This window comes from Hydra vulgaris, chromosome 15 (assembly GCF_038396675.1).
Source record: "Hydra vulgaris chromosome 15, alternate assembly HydraT2T_AEP".
Taxonomy (NCBI): domain Eukaryota; kingdom Metazoa; phylum Cnidaria; class Hydrozoa; order Anthoathecata; family Hydridae; genus Hydra; species Hydra vulgaris.
Genome location: NC_088934.1, coordinates 48,577,067 through 48,604,763, shown reverse-complemented (window position 1 = coordinate 48,604,763; position 27,697 = coordinate 48,577,067). Strand labels below are relative to the sequence as shown.

General features: G+C 28.8%; 1 protein-coding gene across 1 annotated transcript; it reads left to right on the top strand.

The window, feature by feature from the left end:
- LOC136091355 (cornifelin homolog A-like) lies at positions 1-27,697 on the top strand. The gene is made up of 4 exons (XM_065818827.1): positions 1-24; positions 759-996; positions 9,661-9,729; positions 27,525-27,697. Exons 2-4 carry the CDS (start codon positions 787-789, stop codon positions 27,591-27,593), a joined length of 348 nt encoding a protein of 115 aa, XP_065674899.1. The 5' UTR covers positions 1-24; positions 759-786; the 3' UTR covers positions 27,594-27,697.

The following is a 27,697-nucleotide window of genomic DNA, read 5'->3' as shown; positions in this document are numbered from 1 at the left end:
CTTAAATAAGTGAAGAAATAAAAAGTGAGTAATAAATATATGATTGGCCTTTAAATATTCATTAAATAAAATTGCTAATGAAATACGAAAAAAATTTAATTTTTTTTGAAAAAAGTATTAGCTTAAAATGCATTTATATAAATATATATATATATATATATATATATATATATATATATATATATATATTATTTTTAAAAATAACACGATGTTTTTTATTCTTGACATGTTTCGTAAAATTTTATTTACATTTTCAAAAGATTATTTTACAATAATAAAAAACTCTGAAATATATATTAATAAAAATAGAAGTTTTTACAGAGAAATATTAACGGACAAAAAATTATACATAATAAACCAATATATTTATTACAAAATAACTCGGTAAATAACCAATAAAAAAAACCAACTGTCAAAAAAAAATATATATATATATATATATATATAAATAAACTGACAGTAAAATTAAATAGATAAGTTTATAGTATAATGTAAAGCTTGTTTATTATATGAGGGACTTTCCCATTTAATGTGAAAATTTTAAAAATATTAACTTATTTTATGCTATTACGACGTTCAACATATATATATATATATATATATATATATATATATATATATATATATATATATATATATATATATGTATATATATATATATATATATATATATATATATATATATATATATATATATATATATATATATATATATATATATATATATATGTATATATATTTACTTAATATTTTGATAGTGTAAAGTATCGATAAAACCAATAATAAATGTCAGAATTTAAACACGGAATTTGCAGTTGTTGCAATGACGTTGGTTTAACTTGTGTTACATTCTTTGCACCAGCTATAATTGCTGGTAAAAATGCTGAATATGTCGGAGATAACTGCTGTATTTACGGCTGTTTAGGAACATCATGTATTGGATTGTATCTACGGGCAATGACACGAGAAAAGATAAGAAAGAAATATTATATAAGGGTAAGTTTTTAGAAAAACTTTAATTTCTTATTATTTCAGATGATAAACCTGATGATAACAACATTCGAAACTAGCTTCAAAAAATATTGGAATACTGTATAAAGCAGAACAGTTTTTAAACCAAACTTTTTTGAAATATATATACTTTTCATCTATACATTGTTACCTAAACTATTTGAATATTGCTCGGTGCTGCATCAATGTTACAAAATTAAAAAAACTTCTCTGCAAATAAACACATGCTAGTAGGATTATTACAATTGAAGGTCGACTTACAAAATACTTTTTAGTAATTTTAAAATAATAAATGTTTTCAAAAGAAATCTTTATCAATTTGTTATATTTATGTTTAATTTTGGTAGAAAAACGGAACCGTATTTATTTTACTCAATAATTAAAAAAATAAATCATATATACAGCACAAAGTTCTTAAAAAATAACTTTAGCCAATTCAAAACATTTTATTCAGCCACTAAATACTCAATCACAAATCGAGGACCTAAATTGTGGAATACGCTTTTAAATGATGATCTTAATACACTCTCTTCGCATAACAAATTTAAAACAACACTTAGACAAATTCTTTTACTAAACGACAATTAGTTAAATTTTCTTTAAGGCGTTAAATAAGAGTACTCTTATGATTTGATTTATAATATAATTACGAATGCGTTAATTAATTTTGTATATACACATACAAAAAAAAAAAAAAGAAGTCCAATAAAAATACCAAAATACAACTTTTTGTTTATTCAAATTATTTAAATAAACCTTTAATGTGCAAAAAAAAACTAGAAAATGAACAAATATATAGGTTACAACTTACAGTTTTAAACCAATCAGATACTTAAAAAATTAGTGATTAAAATCATAAAGCGAAACTTTTCTAGTAATTTACAACCTAAAAGACATCGATATTGCATTCTATCACTGTTCCATAACTTAATTTAGATGGTCTGCTAAGAAATCCAACAATTTGTCGTTTCTTTTACGACGAACACCTAAATCAAAAATTCGGAAATACTTTGCAATTTTGTTTTTAAAGGCTTTTTGATGGCTGGACAGCAGAAATGTTTTTTTCCGAGTAAAATAACATTTTAATAAACAAAACAAAGCGTGATGTTGTACATCACGATTAAAGTTGGAGGAAGACAATGGTTTGATAATAACCAGAATTAAAGTATTTATAAGAAGAATTAAACTTTAATTTTATTGTTTTTAAATTTGTTAGTTGTTTTGTGGGTTGTATATGGAGAAAAGAAATGATTATAATTTAACTGAATAATTTAAAAAAGTAATAAATCAACAGAAGATAAAAAAAATTGAATGAATTGTAAAATTAAATGAAGTCGTATGGAAAAAAGTATTTATATATTATCATAATTTAATCAACCAATTACATTGCAAGTAAAAGAAAGTTATTTAATAGAGTATTGTGAGAAACTCAAAATCTTATAACATGTGAGAGATTCAAATTTTTAATAACAATGACTTCAAGAAAAAGAAAAAAAATGGCAAAACAGATTATATTTAGTCTGTCTGACAAGTGTTGAAAGTTCTTCCGAAATTTATTTTTGATTAAATGTACTTGATAATGAAAGTAAAATTGTTTCTGGAAATTTTTTAATCGACTAGTAGACCTTTTCAAGTTGAATAAAATACTCTAGAATTTATCAAGTAGAAATTTGAATATGTTGGTATAGGCATACCAACCATTAAAATTTACGTATTAAAAGAAATCAGGAGACTTTTGCATAAAATTTGTACAAGACAATGACAATATTTATGATGTGGAACTTGAAGATTTTATTATGAAACTTGCTCCACCAGGTATGGCTCATCTAAACGCCAGTATCTTATGTTTGATGATGGTCTGACCTATTTTAATAATTAATATATTATAATCTTCTAAAATTGTATTTTTTGGTGTCATCGTTGAAACATATCCTGTAAAAAGCATTATGGTCAAATGTAAATAAATATAGACCACCAGCTAGTATAAGTTATAGAAATATACTTTTTCTCTTTTTTTATCTAAAATAATAAAAATCACATTTAATTAGCATCTAACTAAAGAAATAATGACTATATCAAATGTTTAGAGTAAACAATTTCATTGAAAAAGTTATTAATACTATAAGTTATACTGACTGATTGAAACTTCGATACATTAGTGTTAGCAAGATTGTAAGTACTAATTTTTCTGATTTTTCTAAATAATCAGGATTGCTTACAAAATAGTTAGATATGTTTTTTGTATTGACATGAGGTAGACCAGAAGTTTCTTTATAATATATAACATAGTAAAATATTCAAAAGGTCTAAACATTGATGATTTTTAATGTTGACATTTTGGTCAATAGAACAACACACATTTTTTTTTTGTAGTTATTTTAGGTGCTCCCAGAAGTCCTTACGGTCTTATCACAGAGCACCGCGGGAGAGCATTTAACAGAAAGTTCACGCCTCCTTCCATACCAATGTCGCTTGTTAAGCTAGAGCTGGCGTCGAACTTAGGACCTCTGGGTTCTGAGCCTGAACTCTAACCACTGCGCCACGGTCAAAGGTACATCGTACGTGTTGTACATTTGACCAATTAGACTTCTTTTTTAAAACGCAGAAAAACATACTTCTCGGTCGTAAGAGGATAAAGTCTTGGATAAAATTTTTGCACAAAATATGAGGGAACATCACAAAGCTTGAATGGTTTAAATTTATTAAATAGACCACGCAAAAAACGCCTTGAAGCAGTTAAAAATGTGGTACAACAGGTTGCACTATAACCTGTTTTGAAAAGACATAGCATTTTTATAATCTGCAGCATTATGTTTTAAAGTTAAATTTTCGCTTTTAATTACTTCCATTTTTTCCTCTATTCTGTTAATTGTATCACCAAAGAATTTTTTTAAACGATTTATATAAAATACGTTAGTTTGCAATAATAGTTTGCGGTTTTGTGTATAAAGCAGAGTTTATATTTATACGGTTTAACGTTAAAAAAAATAGCATGTCAGATAGTTAGACCTACAAAAAATTTTAACCACTAATTTGTTCTACAAAAAAAAACATCAAAAAAATGGAACTAATTTTTAGAAAACCTATTGAGGCTTTATTAATTGACCTATTTTATAGATTTTCATTTCCGACCAATTTAAGAAAAATTAATTTTAAATCGATTATCTAGTCTGTATTTTTAACTTGGTCTTTTAAACTATGAATTTTATTTTTTTAAGTTAATAAGGTTGATCAAGTTAGACTCGTATTCAAATCAACAACTAAATATACAAAATGCATACCGAAAAAGTGAAGTTATTAAATTGAATATATCATAATTAAAAACATTTATTCAACAAAAATATATTTGCAAAAATTAACATCAAAAATAATAAAAATTCAAATTCTTAGAAGATTACGTTTTTTCCCTATCTCCCTCATTTAAGAAAAAGAATAAATATGCAATATCGTTTTTAAAACCTAAAAAGGCTATAAATCTTTATAATTACTTTTTTATAATATAGTTAAATATAATCTATACCATTAAAGAATTTAGACCTTTCCAGACAAAATAAGTATGCATTAGTAGATAATTTTCAAATATAGATTTTTATAGATAGTTTTAAAAACAATTCTCTATTTGTTTATTATTTAAAGGTAATATTTTTAGAACTTGTTTAAACTGCTCAGAAGTTGTAGGTGTTTTAATATCTTTAATAATGATCTTATTCCATACATTAGGTCATCTATTAGTTATTAAGAACTTCGTAAACTTATAAATTATTTTGGGTTGAACAAAATTATTACTTGAATATTAGGTCACGTATTCGTGTTGTAATTTTATTAAATACTTGTTTAGATATTTGGTATTGTATTATTGTTAGTTTTATACATAATAACAATATAAATCATTATTTATATTTATTTGGTACAATTTTATATTTCTAGATTGTTAAACAATGATCTTGAATGTGAGAGGCGGTGTGCATTTGGTAATAATCTAATTGCATGTTGTTTTTTTTCTAAAAACCTTTTTTGTCTATCTTTTATTGGTGCTGCACCAAGCATTGCTAGATAGGAATGAATAAATTAGTAGCATATGTATTTCAAACATGATTGATCTAAGTATGGCTTTGCTTTATAAAGTAACCGAATATTTTTAGAAATTTTATTTTCAATCATGTTTATGTGTTCTTTCCAATTTATGTTTTAATCTAAAACTACACATTTAACTAATTTACAATTTAACTCATTACAATTAACTCATTACAAACTCATTACAAACTCATTACAAACTCATTACAAACTCATTACAATTACAAACTCATTACAAACTCATTACAAACTCATTACAAACTCATTACAAACTCATTACAAACTCATTACAATTACAAACTCATTACAAACTCATTACAAACTCATTACAATTAACTCATTACAATTACTCATTTAACATTCTCTTTTTACGATGTTTTCTCCAATAATAAGTTTTGGAAGAGCAAGAGTAATCATATCTTTTCTATGGAGGCGATAGAAAATAGTATACTTAGTTTTAGTTAAGTTAATTAGAAGTTGAATCATATTTAATCATCCGTTTAGTTTTGAAAATTCAAGGTTGACCATTTTAAATAATGTTGTTATATCACAATGAGAATAGTATAAATTTGTGTAATCAGTAAATAAGAAAGAATCAAGAATATTAGAGGCTTTGCTTATATCATTATTATAAATTAAGAATAAAACTGGTGCTAATATATATTCTTTAGGAACGCCGCAAGTAATTGTCATATTGTTAGTTTCTTAATTGCCGAATAAAATTTATAATTTTCAATTAAATAAATAGCTTTTAAACCAAGCTTGCTTATACTTTTGATTCTGCAGTTTTCTAATTTTTAAATAAAATACTATCATAAACAGTATCGAACGCCTTACTAAGATCTATGAAGACACCTTAACTGAACTTGTTTTTGTCAAAAACTTGAAAAATAATCTGACTTAGATGAAGAGTTACATGGTCAGTAGAGTGCCTTTTTTAATATAGAAAACATATTCAATTATAACATTACTGCTAACATTATGAAATCCTTGTGCTTTGTTTAATTTTAATGAACGCACAACATCTAATAACTCTTTTTCAGTTAACTCAGCATTTTCCATGACTAAATCGCTAAGAGTCAAGTTTTCCTCATTGCTAAACTTATTGTGTTTTAATTTTAATGCTAAATTTAAACCTGCGTTGACAAACGCCTCACTAAATGCTTTAGCAAATATAGATTCTTTTGCAATATCTTGATAATGATAATTTCGTTTTTTTTGAAAGACCATTTCGCTTAATTTCTTTTTTTTTCAATTACTTCCTTAATCACTTGCCACTTTTTTTCAGTATTGTCTTAAAATTTTATTATTTTATTTGAATAGTATAACTTCTTTGAAAGTTTTGTAATTGATTCAAAGTGACCTTTATGTTTTTTATATCTGAAGCTCTTTTTTTCAGAACTTCTTGATTCAATCGTATTTTTGTTTTTTCTGGTGTTTTTTAGAGGTTTATTAATGTTTTAGTTTTAATAATTTTTGTTACCACCAGGAAGGCTTAATCGTAGTGTAATTTAAATATCCGAAGAAAATTGTTAAAAGTAGGATTTGAGGTTTGAATTTGGATTTAGATAATCTTAGTCAATTTTGCTTAGCTCAAAATTTAGATTTGAGTAGTTACCTTTCCTAAAATTATAATTTAATCTTTCAATTGTCTGTTTATGAGCATTGGCTACAAATAGGTTGCAGCAAATTGATACATGAAATTGTTTAGTGTTAACACTTAGCGGAGGGTTTGACTATACGTCAAAAACTCTATCCAAGGACTTTGATTGAATTAAATAAGCAACAAAAAAATTGCAACAACTACCTTTTTAATTAACAAATGTTGAAATGGTGACTGATTGGTGAATAAAGTTTTTACTTAACGCATTGATGAACTCACGATCTGGTGCACATGGTCCACTGGGGCATAAGGGCATGTTATCCAAGTCCCATACAGTTTTGGTGTAAGTAAAGTTCCCAACAATACACATACCCAAAAGCACCCTTTTTTAACTAAGTTTAAGGTTGCAAAAATTGAGCATTTTACTGCAACTTCACGTATTTGTATGTTAGCTTGCGAATCACTTATTTCGGGTGGAAGCCTAAAATGCAATCAAATAAAATTGTTTCTTCAATAAATCTGACTTCGCATCAAACTCTAACTTTTAGCTACATAATGCTATGTTGATAATTTCAAAAGTTTTGAGCTCTTCTGAAACACATATAGCCACTTTTCCACCATGACTGGGTCTGTTTTTATTGAATTATTTGTAATTAATTAAGTGAGAGCATTTATTTTTTCAAACCTCGTTTCGACGAAAGCAAAAGTTTGGCTTTAGTGAGTTTTCCAAAGCATTTAACCGCGTTATCTTGTTATTAAGTGATGTAGCGTTAGTAATAACATGTGGCATGGTTGGTTTAAATATTTTTGCTAGTTTTGACAGTGGCTTATTAATATTAAACTTGGATAAAACATCTTGTTGATTTAGTATGACGATGTTGTTTTTACTTGGTTTGCTGGATCTATTTTTACTTTAATCTTTTGTTTTTAGCTTGGTTGACAATGAACTGCTGTGTTTACTACTGCTGATTGATTGGTGCAGAACGTGCAATTTGGGCTATTTTCCGATCCACATACGGATGTTTGGGTTGGCCTATGATTTCAAGGGTCATAGACAAATCAATGCAGCGTACCCTTTCACTGCGGATGACGAACCGAAATGGGCTATTGAGATTTCCATGTTTTTCAAGATGTTATTTATCATTTTCTTTTCACTATTCAGCTAGGAATAATCTGCTAACTCTACTTTCGTTCTTTTTTTGAACAAAAATGTTCTTAAATTTATTTGGCCAAGATCGTTGTTGCTGCAAAAACAGCGCTTCTTGCTTCTACATTGTAAAAATCCACTATTACCGGATTTTGATAATTTATTGAGGTTGAATTAATGCCAATTTTGATGTTGGTTTTAATAAATGAGTACTGGTAATTTTATAATTAATGTTTAAATAAAACAATATTTCTTTGATATTGTCCATTACTTTACTATTGTCCATTACTTTGATATTGTCCATTACTGGATTCAGTCACCAGGTCTTTGGTGTTTGGAAAAGATAAGCCTAAAAACACAACTTTTTTGGGTTTGTTTTCTATTGCTCTAGCATTTGCAGATACTGGACAAATGTGTACTAGTCTTAGCTGTATTAGCTTGTGACCCAGGTTTGGCTAAGGCTGCTGAAAAATCATTTTACTTTGTACTCTTACTCTAAATCATATACGCAAACTCTTTTTTTTTAAGATTAATTCATCTTTATTAATAAAAACTAGGTCCAAATTTTTAATCCTCTGCACTACTTCATTTTTAAATTTATTAATAGTTACTTAAATTAGTTCTTTTACCTTTTTTTCCTGGTTTAATCCAAGCGCATTTTGAACTTTGATCGGAACACTGATGAGGGCTATCACCCTTATCAGTAGATTTCTTCCTGGTTGTGAGTTATTTAATATATCATTAGTTACCTTGTTAACACAGAATAGATCAAAAGTTTAAATGTGTTTTTTTCCATATAGTTAGAATATAATATAGATCAAAATTCATACAACTCCAGTTTCCCTTAAACAACGGTTAAAGAACTTTTAAACCAGGATTCTTATTCGTTTACAGCTAACTTTGCAATTAATTTCACGCTTACCATATTAAAAAATAGTTACAATAACACAATCAAAAAATGCGTACACACTTAATGGTTTGTATAAATGAACGCCAAAGTTACATGAGTGGACTTCTGCAATACCTGTGTAACGGTAAAAGCTCCGTCCAATTAGAAGAAAGTATAATTATAGTGCCTTCTTCATTCAAATATCAAAAAAAAATTTTGATTAGATTGATCAAAAAAATGAATGTTTTCAAAACTGCTCTAGTATGAGCAGCAGTTGAGACTGGTGAACGAAACTGAAGTTATAACTAAGTTTGTGAGCATGAGTATTATAGAGAAATTTGATCAAGTTATTAAAGAAGGGCAATCACCAATGAAACAGTTAGGTATCAGATATTGCTGTCAAAAATTAACTTGCATTTTACGTGGAGATTACTTAAAAATAGCTTAAATATTTTTAATGACGCTAAAACCAACATGGGTTGAAGCTGAGCAGGCATTTTCTTACCCTAAACTATTCTATATATAATTGGAAATTGTTTTGGCAATGAAACTTTGGTAGCGTGCTTACTGAAATCATGTTTTGAAGTTTTAAAATTTTTTTATGTTTTTTATTTCAACTCTGTAAATTGCTTTCATTTAATAATTATATTTTTGATTACAGTTATTACTATGTAAATGTTGTATGTTGTTACAATTCCAAGATCATAATTGGATGACAGGACAGACCATTTTTAATGGATTATTTTATACAACACCTTGTTAATAGAATATTTTGTTTTTGAAGTGAGAATTTTGCTAAATCTTTTTAATAGGCACTTATTTTGTATTGATAAGTTTTTATAAGAAACAATTTGTTTGAAGATTTTATAAATAAACATAATCTAATATAATAGTAAAGAATGAATATATTTTATACTTATAATTTTATTTTTTTAGGGAACTCTTTTTAAAGATTTATGCTGTCATTTATTTTGCTGTTATTGTGCATTAATACAGGAAGCGCAGGTATGTATGTAATTTTGTAAGTATGTATGCTTGTTTGCATGTATGTATATTTGTATGTATGTATGTATGTATGTATGTATGTATGTATGTATGTATGTATGTATGTATGTATGTATGTATGTATGTATGTATGTATGTATGTATGTATGTATGTATGTATGTATGTATGTATGTATGTATGTATGTATGTATGTATGTATGTATGTATGTATGTATGTATGTATGTATGTAAGTGTGTATGAATGTATGTATGTATGTACCTATGAGTTTATGTAAGGGTAGGAGGGGGTAAACTTTGGGGTATTTTTGTCATAAGGCTCAATTTAATTTACATTTTTTTTTTAAATCTCGAAAAATGTAAAAACTTTGGTTAAGGGTTAAAGGGTTAAACAATCAAGTTAATAAGGGTTTAAGGGTTAAAAACCATATTAACTTCATTGTTTAACCCTGACTTTGAGGTAATCAGTACTATAATGATGTCTAATTGCGTAAAATCTGATATGTAATATTATTATAATTATAAAAACGAATTATTTTAGTTTATAAATATTCTTTTGGTAAATAAAATATACTTCAGTGCCAAATTTAAGTATGTTCTTGTTTATATCACAATATAATGTTTAGGAAGTTGTTGAAACAACCAAACATTCGGTTTGGGTGTAACCTTTATATAATCTTTGATTTTTGAATTTTAAACTTTTGGACTTGAATTTAGAGTAAGAAAATAAAAAAATAAAAGTTACAGGTTGCCATTATTTGATGAAGGAAAACAACCTTTATTATCGCTTACTTCTATATAATAATCTTTTACAAAATTACATTATCATTAATATAGTTTTTTTAAGATCTCCATCGCGGAGCAAATTCTTACATCTTCCCCTTCTTCTTTAAATGAAGTGTTTTACTATTTAAGTTCGGGAATGTTTTAATATTTCCTCCATAATTCTATATGGCGTCTTTCTCTGTTTGGATATGTTTTCGGATTCGGTTCTTGATAATGGCTATTAAATCGGCATAGTAGTTTTTATTTCCTTTTCTGGTGAAAATGATCTGTTCTGAGAGTATTCTTCGTCTCCCTCTTTTTTAATTGGTGTCGGATTTAATTGCATATCCATCGGTATTTTCTTCATGTGTGAAGCATTCCGAGTTTTTTGCGAGTTATCAACGGGAGATTTGGCAGTAATCACTATACCGTTCTTTGCCGTAATTGTGTAGGTTTAAACTCAAACGGTGTCGTAGTTTTGTTATATCTTTTTTGTTTTATCAGTACTGGATCTTCAATATTTAAATTTGGATTTTTTGCGTGGTATTTTAAATCGTGGTATTTCTTTCTATATAACTTAGCATTTTCCTGTCTTTTCTTGGCTTGATCATTAATATTTGTATCAACTCTTCTATGAAATGAGGGTATTGTGAAACCTGTGAGGCGATTGAACATAAGTGTAGATGGTGGTATCCGAGTTGTGCAAAGGGGAGTGGTACGGTAGGAGAACAGGAAGTTGTATAACTTCTTTTTCCAGTCTCTTCGTTTAATGTGTACAGCTTGTATTGCTTTCATCAGTGGTTTTATGAATGATTCGGCATGTGAGCTAGCTTGCGGCCAAAACGGCGTAATTCTTTTATGTTCAATATTCAGTTTGTTAAAAAACATCTTTATTTTGAATCAAGTAAAAGATGTTCCACTATCGCTGATAAATTTTTTCGGTATTCCATGTACTGCGATCGTTTTCTGTAGAAAATCAATAAGAAGGTAATCGGGTGTACTATTTAAAATATCGACAATTGGAAATTTTAATGTTTGGTCTATGAGAACTACCAAATAAAAACCGTTAGGTAAAGGACCAAGGTAATCTATGTTAAGTGTATCTCAAACTTCCGATGGTGTTAGTGTGATTAATAGTTCGGCTGGTGGATTTTGTTTACCAAGTGCTTGACAAATTGCACATTGTTTTATATATTGTTCTACTTTACTGTCTAGGCCAGGTAAGTAAACTTTCTGTCTCAGTAGTGCTTTGGTTTTCTCGAGTCCCATGTGACTATTATGCGCCAGTTGTATAACCGTAATCTCTAGTGATCGTGGAATGATAATTCGATTTGCTTTAAGGATAATGTCTGATGTTTGATTTTCTGTAAGTTCTTGGCTAATCTTACGGTGAGCAAGTAACTCTTTTTGAAACTTTCTTATTTCTGGAGGATAATTCGGATGTGTTGGGATCGAAGTACCCAACGCATGAGTTGATGTCATAGTGTTTTTCAGTTTATCGAACGCACCCTGGCACTCAAAGTTCCAGTTCCATGATGAATCTTTATGAAAAAGGTTTCGTAAAAGATAAGTAATTGTTCTGTAGTGTAGAATGAAACGCTTAAAATAGTTCAGAAGCCCGTGAAAGCTTTGGAGAGCTTTAGTGTTTTCTGGTATAGGCATGTTTTTGATATTATTATGTTTTTCAGGATCTGGTTGCATTCTTTCTTTTGAAAATATTAATCCAAAAAATTTGACGTTTTCTTTTCCAAATAAGCATTTTCAAAGTTTAGAGTTAAACCTGATTGAATCTTTCTAATACTTTGTGTCATATTGAATTGTGTTGTTTTGCATTTAAAGCAAATATTAAAACATCATCAGCAATATTAGAGTTCCTTCTATGTCTTTCAAAACTTCTCGTAAAGCGTTTTGTAGTTCCTCCTGCGCAGAATTTACTTCAAAATTAAGTCTTTTGAAACGTTTAATTTGAATTTCGGATTGAAAAGTAGTAATTGATCTCGATTCCGGCGCAAGTTCGAGCTGGTGAAATGCCTTCATTAAATCTAGTTTTGAGAACACGACTGAGTATTTAAGTTTTATAATAACATTGTCTAGGGTTGGAGACGGGAAACGCGTTCTTCCAATAGCTTTGTTAGCGGCTCGCATGTTTACATAAACCCTTAGGTTACCGTCATTTTTTGGAACAATTACCATTGTACTTATCTAGGGTGTCGCTTTGTCCGTTACCGTTTCAATTATTCCTTCTGCTTCAAGCTTTGTAAGTTCATCTTTAACTTTTTCTCTTAGTGCAAAAGGAGTTCTCCTTTCCCTTTGTGCGACTGGTGGTATACTTTTATTTATTTTCAACTTAACTTTGTAGTTAGAAAGTTTTCCTATTTTCCCGCTAAAAACAAAATTTTCAAAAGTTTATAAGTGGTTGTAATCGTTTTGGAACGTTTAGAAGGAGAGCATTGTTTAATTTGCTAATGTTCCGCATGGACTGGAACTTTTGTTGTTTACTGTCGCCTTAATTTTTTTGTATTGTTTTTTGTTTGTTTAAAAGTTTCTCATTGACGTCAGTATGTACTGGAGCTTTATTCAATTGTATTTAACTGAGTAACTTTTAATGACGGAATGTGGACTAATAATGGAATGTGGACTGAAGGAATTTCGTTTGACTTTCTATCACGGCATTAATTTGCCCTTCAATTTTAAGTTTTGGATTGTTATCCCCGTATGTAATAATCTGTGTTTTAGATTTATATAGGCGAAGCGGTCTTTTAATTAAATTTTTAATCTTTTCAAATGTTTAGAACATTTCAAAAGTTTAGAATATTGATAGAAGCTCCGGTATTTATTAAAATGGTTATTGGTATATTTTCTATATTAATCGTTACCTCGAAGTTTTCAACTGCGTCAGTATTTATCTTGTTAGCATTTACAGAGTACCATTCTCCTTGATTTAACTTTGCACGAGGATTTTCGGATTCATTGATATCTTTGTAAATTGTATTTATTGTTTTCGAATAGATTTGTTCATTTCTTTGGTATTTCTCTCGATGTGTTTTTGTATTCTGTTCTTTTTGTTTCTTACTTTAACAGACTTTTGCAAAATGTCCAATTTTCCGGCAGGAATAGCAAGTTTTCTCTAACGCTAAAATGCATTAGTGTGCGGGAATTCAGTTCCGCATCGATAACAAATATTCTTCAGCAACTTATTTATAATATTATATGGTTCTTTACTGATTAGTGGTAATTTTGTTTTCTTGACTGTATTTACTTTGCTTTGTTTATTCGTTTCTTTCTCCAGTTCTTCTATTTGCTTATCCATTAGTTCAAATGTTTTTGCAGTAGTTAACAAATCTTGTAAAGTTTTGTTAGGATTTTGAAAACTGTATTTACGAAGTTTTGAAATGTTTGTACTAAGCTCAATTTGTTGTTTAATTTCTTTATCTTTGTCGGCAAACTCGTATTTAAGAGCTTATTTGTGTAATCGAACGAAAAACTGCTGAGTGGTTTTATCTTTACGTTGAGCCATTTTACAGAAAATAAAAACTTCATAGCTCGGGTTTACTTGGGGTTTGAAGTGTTCATTAAAAGCTTTGACTGCTAGCTGGTATGTGATCAACGTATCTTGCGGTATAATGTTTTCATAAATTTTGTAAGTGTTGTCGCAAAGTAACTCTAATCGTTTTATGTGGCGTTTCCAGCTAGAAAATAACTTACTCGCATCTTCCGTATATGAAAATGGTGGAAAGTTTGGTAGATTAAGGTTTTTTATAGCCATGGTAAATATAAAGTTTACTTAAATCCTCTTATTTATTTATTTTTTTTTTATCTTCGTTGCCAATTTAATAAAGTAAAACAACCTTTATTATTGCTTACTTCTATATAATAATCTTTTACAAAATTACATTAATATAAATATAGTTTTCTTAAGATCTCCATCGCGGAGCACATTCTTACATCACATTTAGGGTAGAAATGGTAAATGTTTTAGGGAATTTTTTTTCCTCGCTGCAATCACCACAAGTTTTATTTCTTAATATACGTATAAATCCTAGCTTTGCTGCAGGTCAGGTTATACGTATATTACACAGTGGTATAGCTAAATATTATTGCCTATAGTCATACTGTTACAGGTGCCTAATATCTGTCTCTCTGGAACAAAAACTTTTCTAAAAAAAACAAGCTTTAGTTGCTTGTGGGACCTTAAGTTTTGCTTATACTGACCTTGCGGTAGCTTGGCCACTCATACTACATACAGATAAATATATTTACGTGAAAAGTTAAAAAAATTTATGCCCATATATTAACTTTATTTTGGTGCACCAAAAAGTCCTCACGGTTTTATCACAGTGCACCACGGATAAGCATTTAATTGGGAGTTCACTCCTCCTTCCAAACCGATGTCGTAAAACTTTCCCAGAGATGGGGTTTAAACCACAAATCCTTTGTTTCTGAAGTAAGTCCACAAGCACGGCGCAACGGCTGCTCAAATCTAAAAATAATTAAATATAAAAGTACGTAGTTGTTTAAACCAAGCCTTTTGGAGTCAAAGGATATTCTTGAGCAGGTGAACTTTTTGTATCAAAGTGTCAGAAAATCTTTACAAAAATAAAGCTTCCACTAAAAAATTTTGGGGCTTCTCAATCTTTAGGACATGATGTTATAGCCCCCATAATTCAGGGCAGGTTTAAACTTTCTATCCAGAGTTTTTAAATAATAAATACATTTACGCAAGAAACTTGTAAAAAAGAACTAACAATTATGCCAATTATTTTGCTCTCAAATAAACTACCCTTTCTGAGTCTTCCATGGGTATATGCGCATTCTATCTTGTATCTTTGTCTAAATTCCAGACCTTTTGAATGGTTGGCCAGAGAGTGAACATTTTTGAGACGGTTTGATTTAGAGAATGGTTATTATAGCTAAAACTATCATTGACGGAATCATATGGAACTAGAGAGGGTTTTAACTATGGGCAGAAACCTATTATTGATATTTTCAAACTTTACAGGGAACAAATACCTAAAACCGCGCAAATCGAATAATGCAGCAAACTAAATGTTAGTGATATAAAGTTTTACTTTTTTGCATTACTTTTGTACAAGATCCTGTCAAAGTTATTATTTTATATGGGATTTTTGCGCTTAAAATCACATATTCAAGCCAAAATAACTTTATTATTACTTTATTTTTGTAAAAAGAAAAAATAGCAAATATCACTTGATATCATGTTTAAAATAAAAGTAGATGCTGGGCGGTGCAGAAAGCCACTGTAGCTTACACCTTATTTCTTAGAAAGCTACCATAGTTTACACCTTATTTCTTATAAAAAAATGATTTAAACAAAGTAGCTTACCCTAATAAACTTGTTTAAAGACATTTAAAAAAATTTCTACTTGTTTTTAAATGCTTAGATGCCCCCTCTAAGGTGGACAGGTAAAATACTGGTCAGCTAATGGGTGAGAAATCACGTTTTTTTACAATTGCATAAATTGCATTTCGGCTTTTTTAAATTTCTTTACAACAACTACCTAGTTATAAATGACAGTTTCACAGATTTCAAACGTTTTCCAAATTATCAGATTCATAAGAATCTTTAGAATCTTCTGTTTCTTGAGACCCAGTTATCAGCATCTCCAAGTAAAGAAGCTGAAGAAATGTTGCTACATCTGAAGACACTTTCTTTAAAGACAAAATTGTTATGTCTTCAAAGATATCCTGTAATTATTATAAAAAATTTTGTTATGAACAGAAAAGCAAAAATAGAAAGTAAAAGATGGCAGATCTTAAAAACATGTAAACTAGTTGAACTTTTAATTAAACATCAATAGGGATAGAGAGTGGGTAACTAGATTGAAGCAAAAGTATTGCTTTAAATTTTTTTATGATTAGGACATGCTAATTTTTTATTCTTTATATAAATGAACTTTTTTTGTTACCTGTATGTTATGATCACTCATAACAATAAGAAAGTAAAACAAATAAGACATGTTATTAATCTAAAATGTTTTTTGTGAATGATGGACACAAATCTTTCAGAGACAAATCTTTATACTAAAAGCCAAATCCTTCCAAATTGTTGCATATTTCTTTACATTTTCACAAATTTGAGAAGTCATGTTCTGCTTGAAATCATCTTTGATCCTTTTTCTCTTCCTGTATTTTATAACTTCACAAACTTCCGTCACTAAAACAATTAAGTTTTGATCCTGAATTTTCATTTGAATGTGGAATTTATTTTATGCATCGTAAAGAACACAAAAAAATCACCGTTTGATATTTAAAAATTATATCGGCAGTTATTAATTCATAAAACATTTCTTAATCGACCAGAATATTTCTTAATCGACCTGAATTACTATCTTTAAACTAAATTTGAGGTCTTTAGACTGGTTTTGAGATCTTTACACTGTATTTGAGATTAGAATAACTCTTAACCAACCAGAACTACTTTCTTTAGACTGGGTTTGAGATCTTTGAATTCAGTTGTTGAACTTAATACTTTAGTTAAATTATACTTTACTTTTATTTATTTGTTATTTTTTTAATGAAATCTAGATTAAAACAAGATAAAAAGTTGACCGAGATCAGATGGCGCATTCCACAAAAGACAAATAGTTACCGCAACCGGTAATTTACTGCGACAAAAAGAGGAAAATTTCTGCCGCCTGTGATAATTTTTGCTTTTAAAATTACCAAAAAAATATGAAGAGCCATTAAAAATACTGCTTTAGAAAGCTAATAAATTGAAATAGGAAACTTCTTTCAATCTAATATCAACAAATTTAACACAAGAGCAACTGGTAACTTTATTGTACCCATGGAAAAAAAAAAGTTCTTAATTTTCTATTTCTTATCGTGGCCCATATTTATTCAACAAATTAATTCCGAATTATACCTCGATTTCTCTCCCAGGCAATATAACTTCTTTAAAGACGAAACTCAAAAATCATGTTCTTAATATGGATAATTACCTAGAAATGTTCTAGTTCTGATGGTAAATCAAAATTTACGCTCAAATTAAAATAATCAGCAATCAAATACATATGGAAAATGTAAATTTGTTTAACAAATAAAGCTAGTATTATTATTATAAACCTCAACACTAACACAAAACATAGTTCAATTAAAAAGAAAAAAAAGTTTGCAATAATAACATGTAAAACATTTCTTTAATGAGAATCACATTGTTTATATGTGTGCTTTACGCAATACCTCAAGGTTCTCGATGATAAGACTAATCTCAGTCTTCTACGAGTTCCCTACAACAACAAAACCCTTCTTATCAAGTCATAGCATACCTAATTATTGCTTCCTAAAACGGTATTTTGTAAAATGTTTTTAAGTTTGTTTAGGAAGTACAGTTTCTTTATAATATTGCAGTGTAAAAAATTTGTAATTAATATGTAGTTGTGAAAATTTAAAGAAAAAAAAAAAAAAAAAAAATATACTACACACTAAAAAAAAAGGTATAAATTTCTACCTTAGGGTAGGATATGTGATATACCCTGAGTAAGGTATAATTTTCTACCTTTTAAGATTATATTAAAAACAATTATTTGTCATACAATTTTCTAACTTAAAGGTATTATTTTCTAACTTTTAAGGTAGAAAATTATACCTTACTAAGGCTATATCACATATTCTACCTTAACTTAAAATTTCTACCTTTATTTTTTAGTGTGTAAGTACCATGTTGATGCCGAGTAACTCAAAAGATTTTTTTTTTATTCAAAAAATAATCAGGTTTTTTTTCAGCCACTTTATTATTATCATTATTATTGTATATAATCTGTTATACAATAAGTTAGCTTCTATGAACTGGAAATCAAACGAGGGCCTGCTATAGTAGACTTTATTCTAGTAGATCGACAAAAATTAATGTATTTGATTTTTAAATTCGTTGACACTAGGTGAGGAAACAGCATTGGAAGGCAAGACTTTCTGTTAGAATTTTAAAGTTGTCTCTATGCGAATTATTTGAAATTTCTCTGACAATATCATGGTTGTAGATATTTGAAAAATCCAATTTAAAAACAAGTGTGTATTATATTTGCATATAGGAACTTGACTTCATTAAAGTTTTTATAGACTTTAAAATACTGAATTAAATTGCCTCTCGTTCATCGTTCTGAAAATTTTGTTAATTACAATTTTGGCAATCAAGATTTGAAGTTCATTTTTTTTAATTGAGGAACTAGTTTAGTTGCTCTACGTTGAACTCTTTCATGTCTCTCAATTTTTATTTTTTAAATAACGGTTCCATACTGAAGCGCAAAACATAAGCAGCGGGCGTACATAGGTAGTATATAGTTTTAAGAGTTCAATTGGATTTCAACTAAAAATTGGATTTCAACTAAAAAAATATTTTTTAAAAATACCAATCATTTGATTAGTTTTTATTGCTGCATTATTTATTTCAGACCAGACCACTTAAGTTTGTTCTTGAAATAAGCTCCTATTGACTTTTCAATATCGACATTTTCAAAAAGAAAAACAGTGTTCAAAATGAGTTTTATAACAAGTTCTTTAACAATGCAAGCATCAAGTTTTCTTTCAAATTTTCTTTTAAAGATAAAATGGGTTTGAAGAATTAAAAGTATTCAGTTATAATAAGACTGACAGTCTTCTCTATCCAATCGTGGTATTTATTCATTATTTTATTGTAGAACCATATGGTGGCTAAATAAGTATTTTTAATTTTATTTTAAAAAACATCCTAAACTCTTTTTTATGATAAGCTGGAAGCCAAATATAAAGAACGTATGCTTAAACGTGGAGGAGGGTCTGCAAATAGCGTACTAAACCTAATAGAGGGTAAGGACATTTTATCGAATACTCAATTTTTACGGACTTACTAAAGTAGGGTGCCTGAAACTCATCAAACAATTCTTGCTTAATCTATTCATGACTCAGTATTGGTGCCATGAATGGTCCAACATCAGCCTACAAGCTTTGACCGAGCCAAGCCACAGTGTTTAATGCGTGGTCAGTGCAAGACAGCCGTTTTTCAAACAGAGTTTAATAGTTGCTAAACCAAAGCTCATTCTTATGAGGGTAATTGTGCCAGTAAAAATAATATGATACAATTTTTTAATTAAATATTTTAGTTTTTACTTTAATTCCGAAAAACTACAAAACATCATTCCAATTTTAAAATTCGCTTTTAATTTTGAAATTATTCGGAGATTTATTTGAGTATTTTAAGACTTAAATAATTAGGAGATTCACAATAAGTATATTTTATTCATAATTAATTCTTCAATTAATTATAATTGACTTATAAGTTTTATTAAAAATCAGACCTGAAAAATACAGCCTAAATGCTAACGACTTCCAACAAAGCCGCTACAACTTCCAAATAAACCTAAAACTACGCTAATGACCGGGTTTACGACACATTAAATAAACACTTGTTATAATGCAAAATGCATGTTGTTATAAAAAATAGGAAAATAAATATAAGCTTTTTGTCTATTACATAATATATTGCAAATTTCTAACTATGTGAATATAATTGCTATTTGTAGTATAGTTAGCAGTTAGTCTTGCAATTTTAATGGTTTTTGCACTTGCAAAGTTCCAACAAATCAAAATAAGTAGAATCATGCCGAGTTTAGGAACATTAACTTATCCAACTGCACAGAAACACTGTTTTAAATTGATTAATGGAGAAGAAGAGATTCTATTTTCTGACAATTAAGGTACTCATCATTGCCGCTGAATGTTTAAAGATAATTTAAAATTTAAAAAAATTTATTTACGCTTTAATCATTAATAAATTTTCTCAGAAAAAGAGTCTATTTAGCATTGATATTTTTTAAAAATAAGTTAAAGCATTTTTAGAAGGGTTAAAATCAAAAGGTTCTCTGACGGTGAAAATTGAACCAAAAAAAGCAAAATTTTACAATATAGTGGAAGCTTTAGAGCAATTCAGAGCTCTTTATTTAGTACGGAATATTTTTGGTCGAATAACAAAGCTCGTCCGTTTGTTTTTGGGCATAAAAGAGAAGACGTTGTAGTTTATAGAAAAGCATTCGTCAATTATTTTTCTGACAATATAAAAAACTATTGTATATTTTTAAAAACAGCAACTTCTGAATACATATGGAGCATTCCTGAAGTTCTGCGCGAATAGTTATGACCCATGATAAAAGAACTGTGCGCTCGAGTGATACTCAACCATTTAAATGGTCGCATGCTTTCTTTAGTCTAATGTTTAATAAAGGAACAGAAATCAGTAAAATGTTAACTGATTTTATGGTGTGCCATCCAAAATTAAAAACCTTTTCTTTAAATGATTGTGAATGGAAAAAAGCTGTAAGTGAAGAACCGCAACTAATAAAAAAATCTAAGTTGAATTTTTTTCCTTGAACTGCAACGAGCATCATTACGCCCGGAAAGGACTGTTACTTTTAACAATTCTAACTCAGTTCACTCGACTTCTAACTCTACGGAGATATAACGTAATAACGTCGGTTTTTAGATTTATAATTGACTATAAAGCAGATATGAGATATAAATATATCATAAAATAATATTTTAAATGTTGAGATGAAATAAAAACTCATAGGAAAACAAGATAAGTTTAAAATTAATCTAATTATTCGAAATCAAATAATTAGATTTATTTAGTGGTTCATCTATAATTTTATTCAAATTCTTTTGAACCAATTCTTAGTAATTTAATTAAAGTTTTCTAACATTTTTTTTAGAACTTATTTCCTATATGAAAACTTATCTTTTTGAAATTGTTAAAAAAGTTAAAATAACAAGTTTTGTAATTAATTTTTGGCAACAACAGTCAATTGTCCAACAAATGTCCGTTTCAATTTCCAGTCCAACAAATGTCTATTGACATTTAACTTTGCAAAAGATTTTTTTTTTATAATACTAATGATGTTTTATAGTTTTTGGCCCAAAAGTAAAAACTATAATCTATTATTAAAAGATTACTTCATATCTTTTTTACTAGCAAAGCTACCCTCATTTTAAACCTGTTTTATATATTTTTGGAAATTCCTAGCGGTCCCTGATGGTCCACGAAGCAAAATGTATCAAGTAATTACTTTTTCTTCTATTTCTTCCAAAAATGTATCAAAATTAATCATAAATTTTTGGTAAGGTAATTTTTATAAAAGAAAACAGTAATGAAGTTTTAAAAAATTTAATAGCAATTTTTTTTTTATTATCGTTAATTCAATTTTGCGGGTTTTTGGCCATAAAAAGAAAGTGTTTATGTAAAAACGGCTTCATAACTTTATTGGTAGTATCATTGCAGTCATTTTAAACTTATGTTGAAAATTTTTATAAATATATTGCAGTCTCAAATAGACACAAGGTCAGTCACTGCCCTAAATTTACTTTTCCTTATAATTATTTTAAAAAAGGATTGTTTCTTATTTATTAATTTTTTTTCTTCTTTTTCTTCTAACACAACTCCTAAAGAAGAAATAGAAAAAAACAAAAAATAAAAATTTTAATAAGTGATATGTTTTATTTTTGAATAACGGATTTTAAGGGTTTCCTTTTGGTCACTTTAAAGATCGAACCACGCGTCAGAATTTATTATTACCAACAGATTCGGAACAGCAACACGTTAATTAACTCGAAAAACAAAAAGTTATCATTTTTACTCAATATGTGAATTTACGATGCTGTGCACACTAATTAAGAAAAGTTTATAACATAGATTCTTAAAACAAAGTTTTTAGCATTTTTGATTTTGATGCCTTAATTTACCTTGTAGTTAAAGGTCGGTACCGAGTTTGGCCTTGGGAGCTTCTTTTTTTTAATAATAATAGTATACTATCAATAAAATTAAAAAGTGATGAGAAAGGCGTTTTTGGTTTTAGCGTTAACTGGAAAAATCCTTTTGGGTGTTTGTTAGAACTTTCCTTTTTTGTGTGTGTGAAAAGTTCATTAAAGAAATCAGATAAATAATAAATGAAACACAAATAATGTATTTGTAGAAAAAAAATTAAAATGAATTTAAACAATGTCATTAAGAATCATTGCAATATTCATTTAAACACCAACTTCAACCATCTTCCATATTTAAAATCGTTTGCATAACCCTCTCTAGTATGTTTAGCAGCACGTGCTCAATCAATGTTGTATTTTTTGCCACAGAACCAATTCTTTTCAAAAGCTGAATTCGTTGTTCCACAATATCAGTTATGCGAATCGCATTTTTAACATAACTTTTTATTTTAGACCAGATTATATTCACCTGGTTTAGCATTAACTCGTAGGGTCCTAAACGTTAGAGCAGAGCTGGAGAATTTTTAAACAGCCTTTCCAAACAAGCGTAAACTAGAGTATTGTCTGTTACGATGACCAAGTCCTCTAAAAGATTCCCAAATGTAACCCACGGGTGAAACATAACAAACATCTACTCGTTACAATAATCTGCATTAAATGATCCTCTGCAAGTATCCATCATGACGACATTTGTGGTTGATATAGCTGCAATCAAATGTAGGTTTTCACCTTTTAAAGCAAACATTTTCATTATTGCTCTTCATTTTTTTTTGGCACGTCCTTGCGTTTCTCTGCAAAAAAAAAAGATCAAATTTTGTTTCATCGAACCAAACTGTCTGATGCCCATTAGTGATATGTTCGTCGATGTTCCTTGCATACTCAGCTGTTTTTTGTTTGGTTTTCATCACTATTGCTAGAAAAAAAAACCTTGTGCACTTTTTTTAATGAAAGCAATCTGCCTTCGAGGTAATAGGCGGCTATTGTTGTGCTGACACTAATATTAAATTGTTATCATATTTTTGCTTTGACACTCAGTCAACTTTTTTGGTTTAAAACCACCACTTCCGAATAATTTGATTTTCCGCTGCAAACCAATTTTAAAGCGAACTTATTTTCGAACCCTAAATTTTGCGCCAGTGTCACCCAATTGTCATTTTGCTCAACACATTTAGCAACACTTCTTTTGTCATTCGGTGAAGATAAAACGTAATGTTTTATTTTAACTTGTTCAATTGTACGCACTTTATGCCGACAAATTGGACAATTAGGTTCTGGTTTTTCCTGAAGCACATGTAAGCTAATTTAGTGAAATAAATGCTGATACGGATTCATTTTATTAACAGACCTTCGGGTTTTAGTGTATTGACAAATAACAAAATGATCTTTTAATTCCATTATTAATGCTAGTGCATACAAATGCTTATTTTGATATTACTAACTTTTTGAAGTTCATGTTCCAGAAAACCCTTTATAATTATATATAAGCTTACATTGTGAATTTTTAAAATCAAATTATGTTTTCTTATCTACATTTACGCCTTCTTAATTACATATTACGATTTGTTATTTACATGTTGTGTTTCTCAATTGCATTTTGGGACTTTTTAATTACGTTTTGTGTTTCTTAACTAAATATTACGATTTCTTTATTAAAATTTTCATGTTCTCAATGTCATCTTGAAAAGGTGCAGATAAAGGGATGAAACCATAGGCTGGGATGAAACCATTGATATTTTAACTGTTGTTTTTGGTAAATAGGTATAGTTAAATTACCGGAATAGAAAACATTCCGGGAATTTTACTATAGCTATTCCATTACGCGAAGAGACATTAGAATTAATTTTGGATTCCAATTTATGTAAACAACAATAGCAAAATATTAGAGAAGGAGCTTTTACCAAAAATTGTAATTTGTATCCTGATTACAAAGAGATTTGGAATGGTAAATTGGTATCTAGACCAAATCGTATATCAAGTTCCGATATTGTTGCACAAGTACCATTAATGATCTTATTAGAACATGCTGTGAGACGTATTTTACAATTACAAGATGAAGTGATTTTTCAGCACATGGAGTCCCTTAATAAAAACGAAATTACAGCCGAGATAATATTTAGTATGGTTTTGACGGTCATTCAGCCTGTAAACAAAAGTTGGATACTGCTGGCTGTCATTCTGATTCAAAATTATTTGTTACAACTTTTGTACCACTCCGTTTGAACTCAGAAGATAATAAAATCTTATGGAACAATTGCACTCCTAAATCTGTGCGGTTTTGTTGAATATTTAAAACCGAAAGCTTAAAGGAATCTACAGAACACATTTTAAAAGAAAAAAATGGATATTAACGGAAAAATAGATAAGTCAGAGCCAATAACGATTTTTTTGTCTGATAATATAAAAATTCAAATTAGCTTTAATTTATTTATGACACTAATTGATGGCAAAGTTTTAAATATATTAACTGCAATAGTATCAAATCATGCTTTTCCGATATGTGGAGCTATTCCAAATAATTTTATTAAAGTGCAGGATTTAAAAACCACAGAGTTCTTTAAGCCTAAACTTAATACTTTACTGTATGGCATTAGTCCACTGTATACGATTTTTTGAATGCATCGTCCACATATCATACAGGCATGATTTGTGTAAATGGAAAATTCGAGATACTAATAATAAGAAAATTCTTTTATATAGACAAAAAAAAACGCAACAACTGTTCCATGAAAATTTACAACTTCACGTGGATAAACCAAAAGGAGGATGTTTTTGATAAACCCAACGACGGCAATACTGCACGCCGAGCATTTGAAAATATTAACAAATTTTCCAAAATTACTAATGTCGATAAAATGTTGATTAAAAAATTTAAGATTATTCTTATTTCCATCTCCTGCTAGTATCAAGTTAATTTAGGCAAATTTGAAAAATATTATTTTGAGACTGCAAAACATTATATGTCTTAATATCCTTGGTATCCGATGCCTCGACTGCACACAAAGTATTAGTAAATAGAAGACAAATTATAGAAAATACAGTATTACCAATTGGTTATTTTGGTAAAGAAGGGTCTGAAGCAAGACATAAAACATATAAATATGATAGACATTTTCATGCTCCGGCAGAGAAAAAAATTGAGAAGATATTTTTTTAAGAGCTTTAGATACCTGAGATCCTATCATTTCTAGTATTAATTTAAACAAAAGAATTCAGAACAATCATAAATTTCCTCTTTCTTCTGAAGTAATAAGTTCACTAACAGAAATGCCATTCAATACCACGCAAAATCAACATAGCGAAGAAGTAAGTGACGGCAATGATGACTGCGAAAATAAAACTTCTGATGAGGACTTAATTTCAATTAAGTATTTTGACTTCATTGAATTAGATAGTGAAATATAGTTGTATTTTAACTTGCCTTTTGAACATTTATTCATCTTATTATATTTCTTTACATATTAAATATAACTATATATTAAGTATAACTATACATTAAATATAACTATACTTTAAATGTATATAAATATTTAAATATTTTTCCCTAGCATCTATTTCCAGCTGCAGCTGAGTGCTCAGCTTAAAGCTTCACTTTAAATCAAATCGCATTCTTTTACTGCGGTTTCGAGCTGTTTGCGATTACCATTTTATAATTCCATTGTATATATATGGTTAGGCTCTTTTTTTTTCCCATGAGCATATGATTGCATTTCGATGTTAAATAGCATGAGCCATTTTTTAAACAACTTAATGGCTGTGTCAAGATCTTTTTGAAGACTTAGTGCATCTTTTTCAGAATTGATAATACCTATGATCTTGCTGTCGTCTGCATATATTTTTCTATGACTCAAAATTAATTCCGGTAAGTTGTTAATGTAAAGCACAAAGAGAAGCGAACCTAAAACTGAACCCTGAGGTACTCCGCCAAACACTTTTTGCCATGGCAAGAATGTATTATCTATTTTGATACCTTGTTCTCTATTTTTCAACCACTTTTATATCCAGATACGTTGTTGAACGCGAATGCCATATGCCTTCAGTTTCTAAAAGAGTCTTTCGTGCGGTACCTTATCGAACACTTTCGAAAAGTCTGTATAAGTTACGTATGCTGTAAAACCCTGATTGAGGGCATCTGTAACAAAATCCCGTGATTCTGACACAGTAAAAGGTTTTCGTGCACTCCCTGTGTTTGACGAAGCAATGATGAGCTGCAGTAATAATTTTTTTTTTGACAAATTGCTGCATAATACAATTGTGGATTAAACCTTCTAACATCTAACAAGTTACCAAGGTTTTAGAAACTGGCCGGTAGTCGCTTGCCTTTAACTTGTTTTTTTGAATATAGGTGTTACTTCTGCTTTTGGATATAGGTGTTACTTCTGCATTTGGAACAAAGAATGTTAAAATAGAAGACTAAAATAACATGGTTAAACGGACAGAAAAAGTTTCTGCGCAGTTTTTCAAGACTCTAGGATGGATTCCATCAGGACCTGATGCTTTTGAAGAATCAAGTTTTAGCAATCTGTTTTGACTATTTAATAGGTGATAAAATCAATTCTTTTATGGCAAGATGCTGGAGATTGCTTTGGAAAATTAGTTAGCGGTCCTTGCGGCTTTACTAAATACAGTATAAAAATAATCATTGAGTGTCTTACATATGTTTTTTTTACCACTTTTGTGACGGTCTTTGGTCTTTTTTATACTCTGCTCTAATAAGTTGGTAAGATTCTGGTCCTACTGACACATAATTACCCCCGAGTGAACTTCCATAACCTCACTAGTAACCCATAGGTTTTTATTTGGCTGGTTTAATTTTATGATACTTGGTACGTAGAGTGAAGTAGCTTCATTGTATTTGTGAATTAAAAGTTTGTGTTTTAAGGAAATAAAGTATTGGAATATGGGTAGGATCAGTTTTAAAAGTACGCATACTCTAGTTTTAAAAAAACTTCTTAACTAATGTTTGTTTCTTTCTAAATTATATATTTTTAAATTAGGAGGAAGGATGGGAAGGGGGTATTTTATAGACGTACTTACTTTTGAGGGAAAGGGGAGCACTTACATTTACTTATGGCATCGGGGGTGAGGGAGGACGTTCTTTAAAGACGACCTCTTATGACAAAATAATGTATTTTTTTTAATCATTCTTTTAACACTTTGTATTTTTTTTATACTTTAGTTATTAAGAACGTGTGAACAAAAGTTTTTTTATACTTTAGTTATATTTTTTATACTTTAGTTATTAATCATTCTTTTAACACTTTGTATTGTTTTTATACTTTAGTTATTAAGAACGTGTGAACAAAAGTGTGAAGCATTCGAGTTTTCAAACATGGAAATGAATCGACAATAAAGTTGAAAAAACCTTAAGTGTAATACTTAATACACTTAACAAGAGATATCAAAAGTAAACTATATTTAAGAATGTTAATTTATGTGAACAAAGTTAGTTAGTTA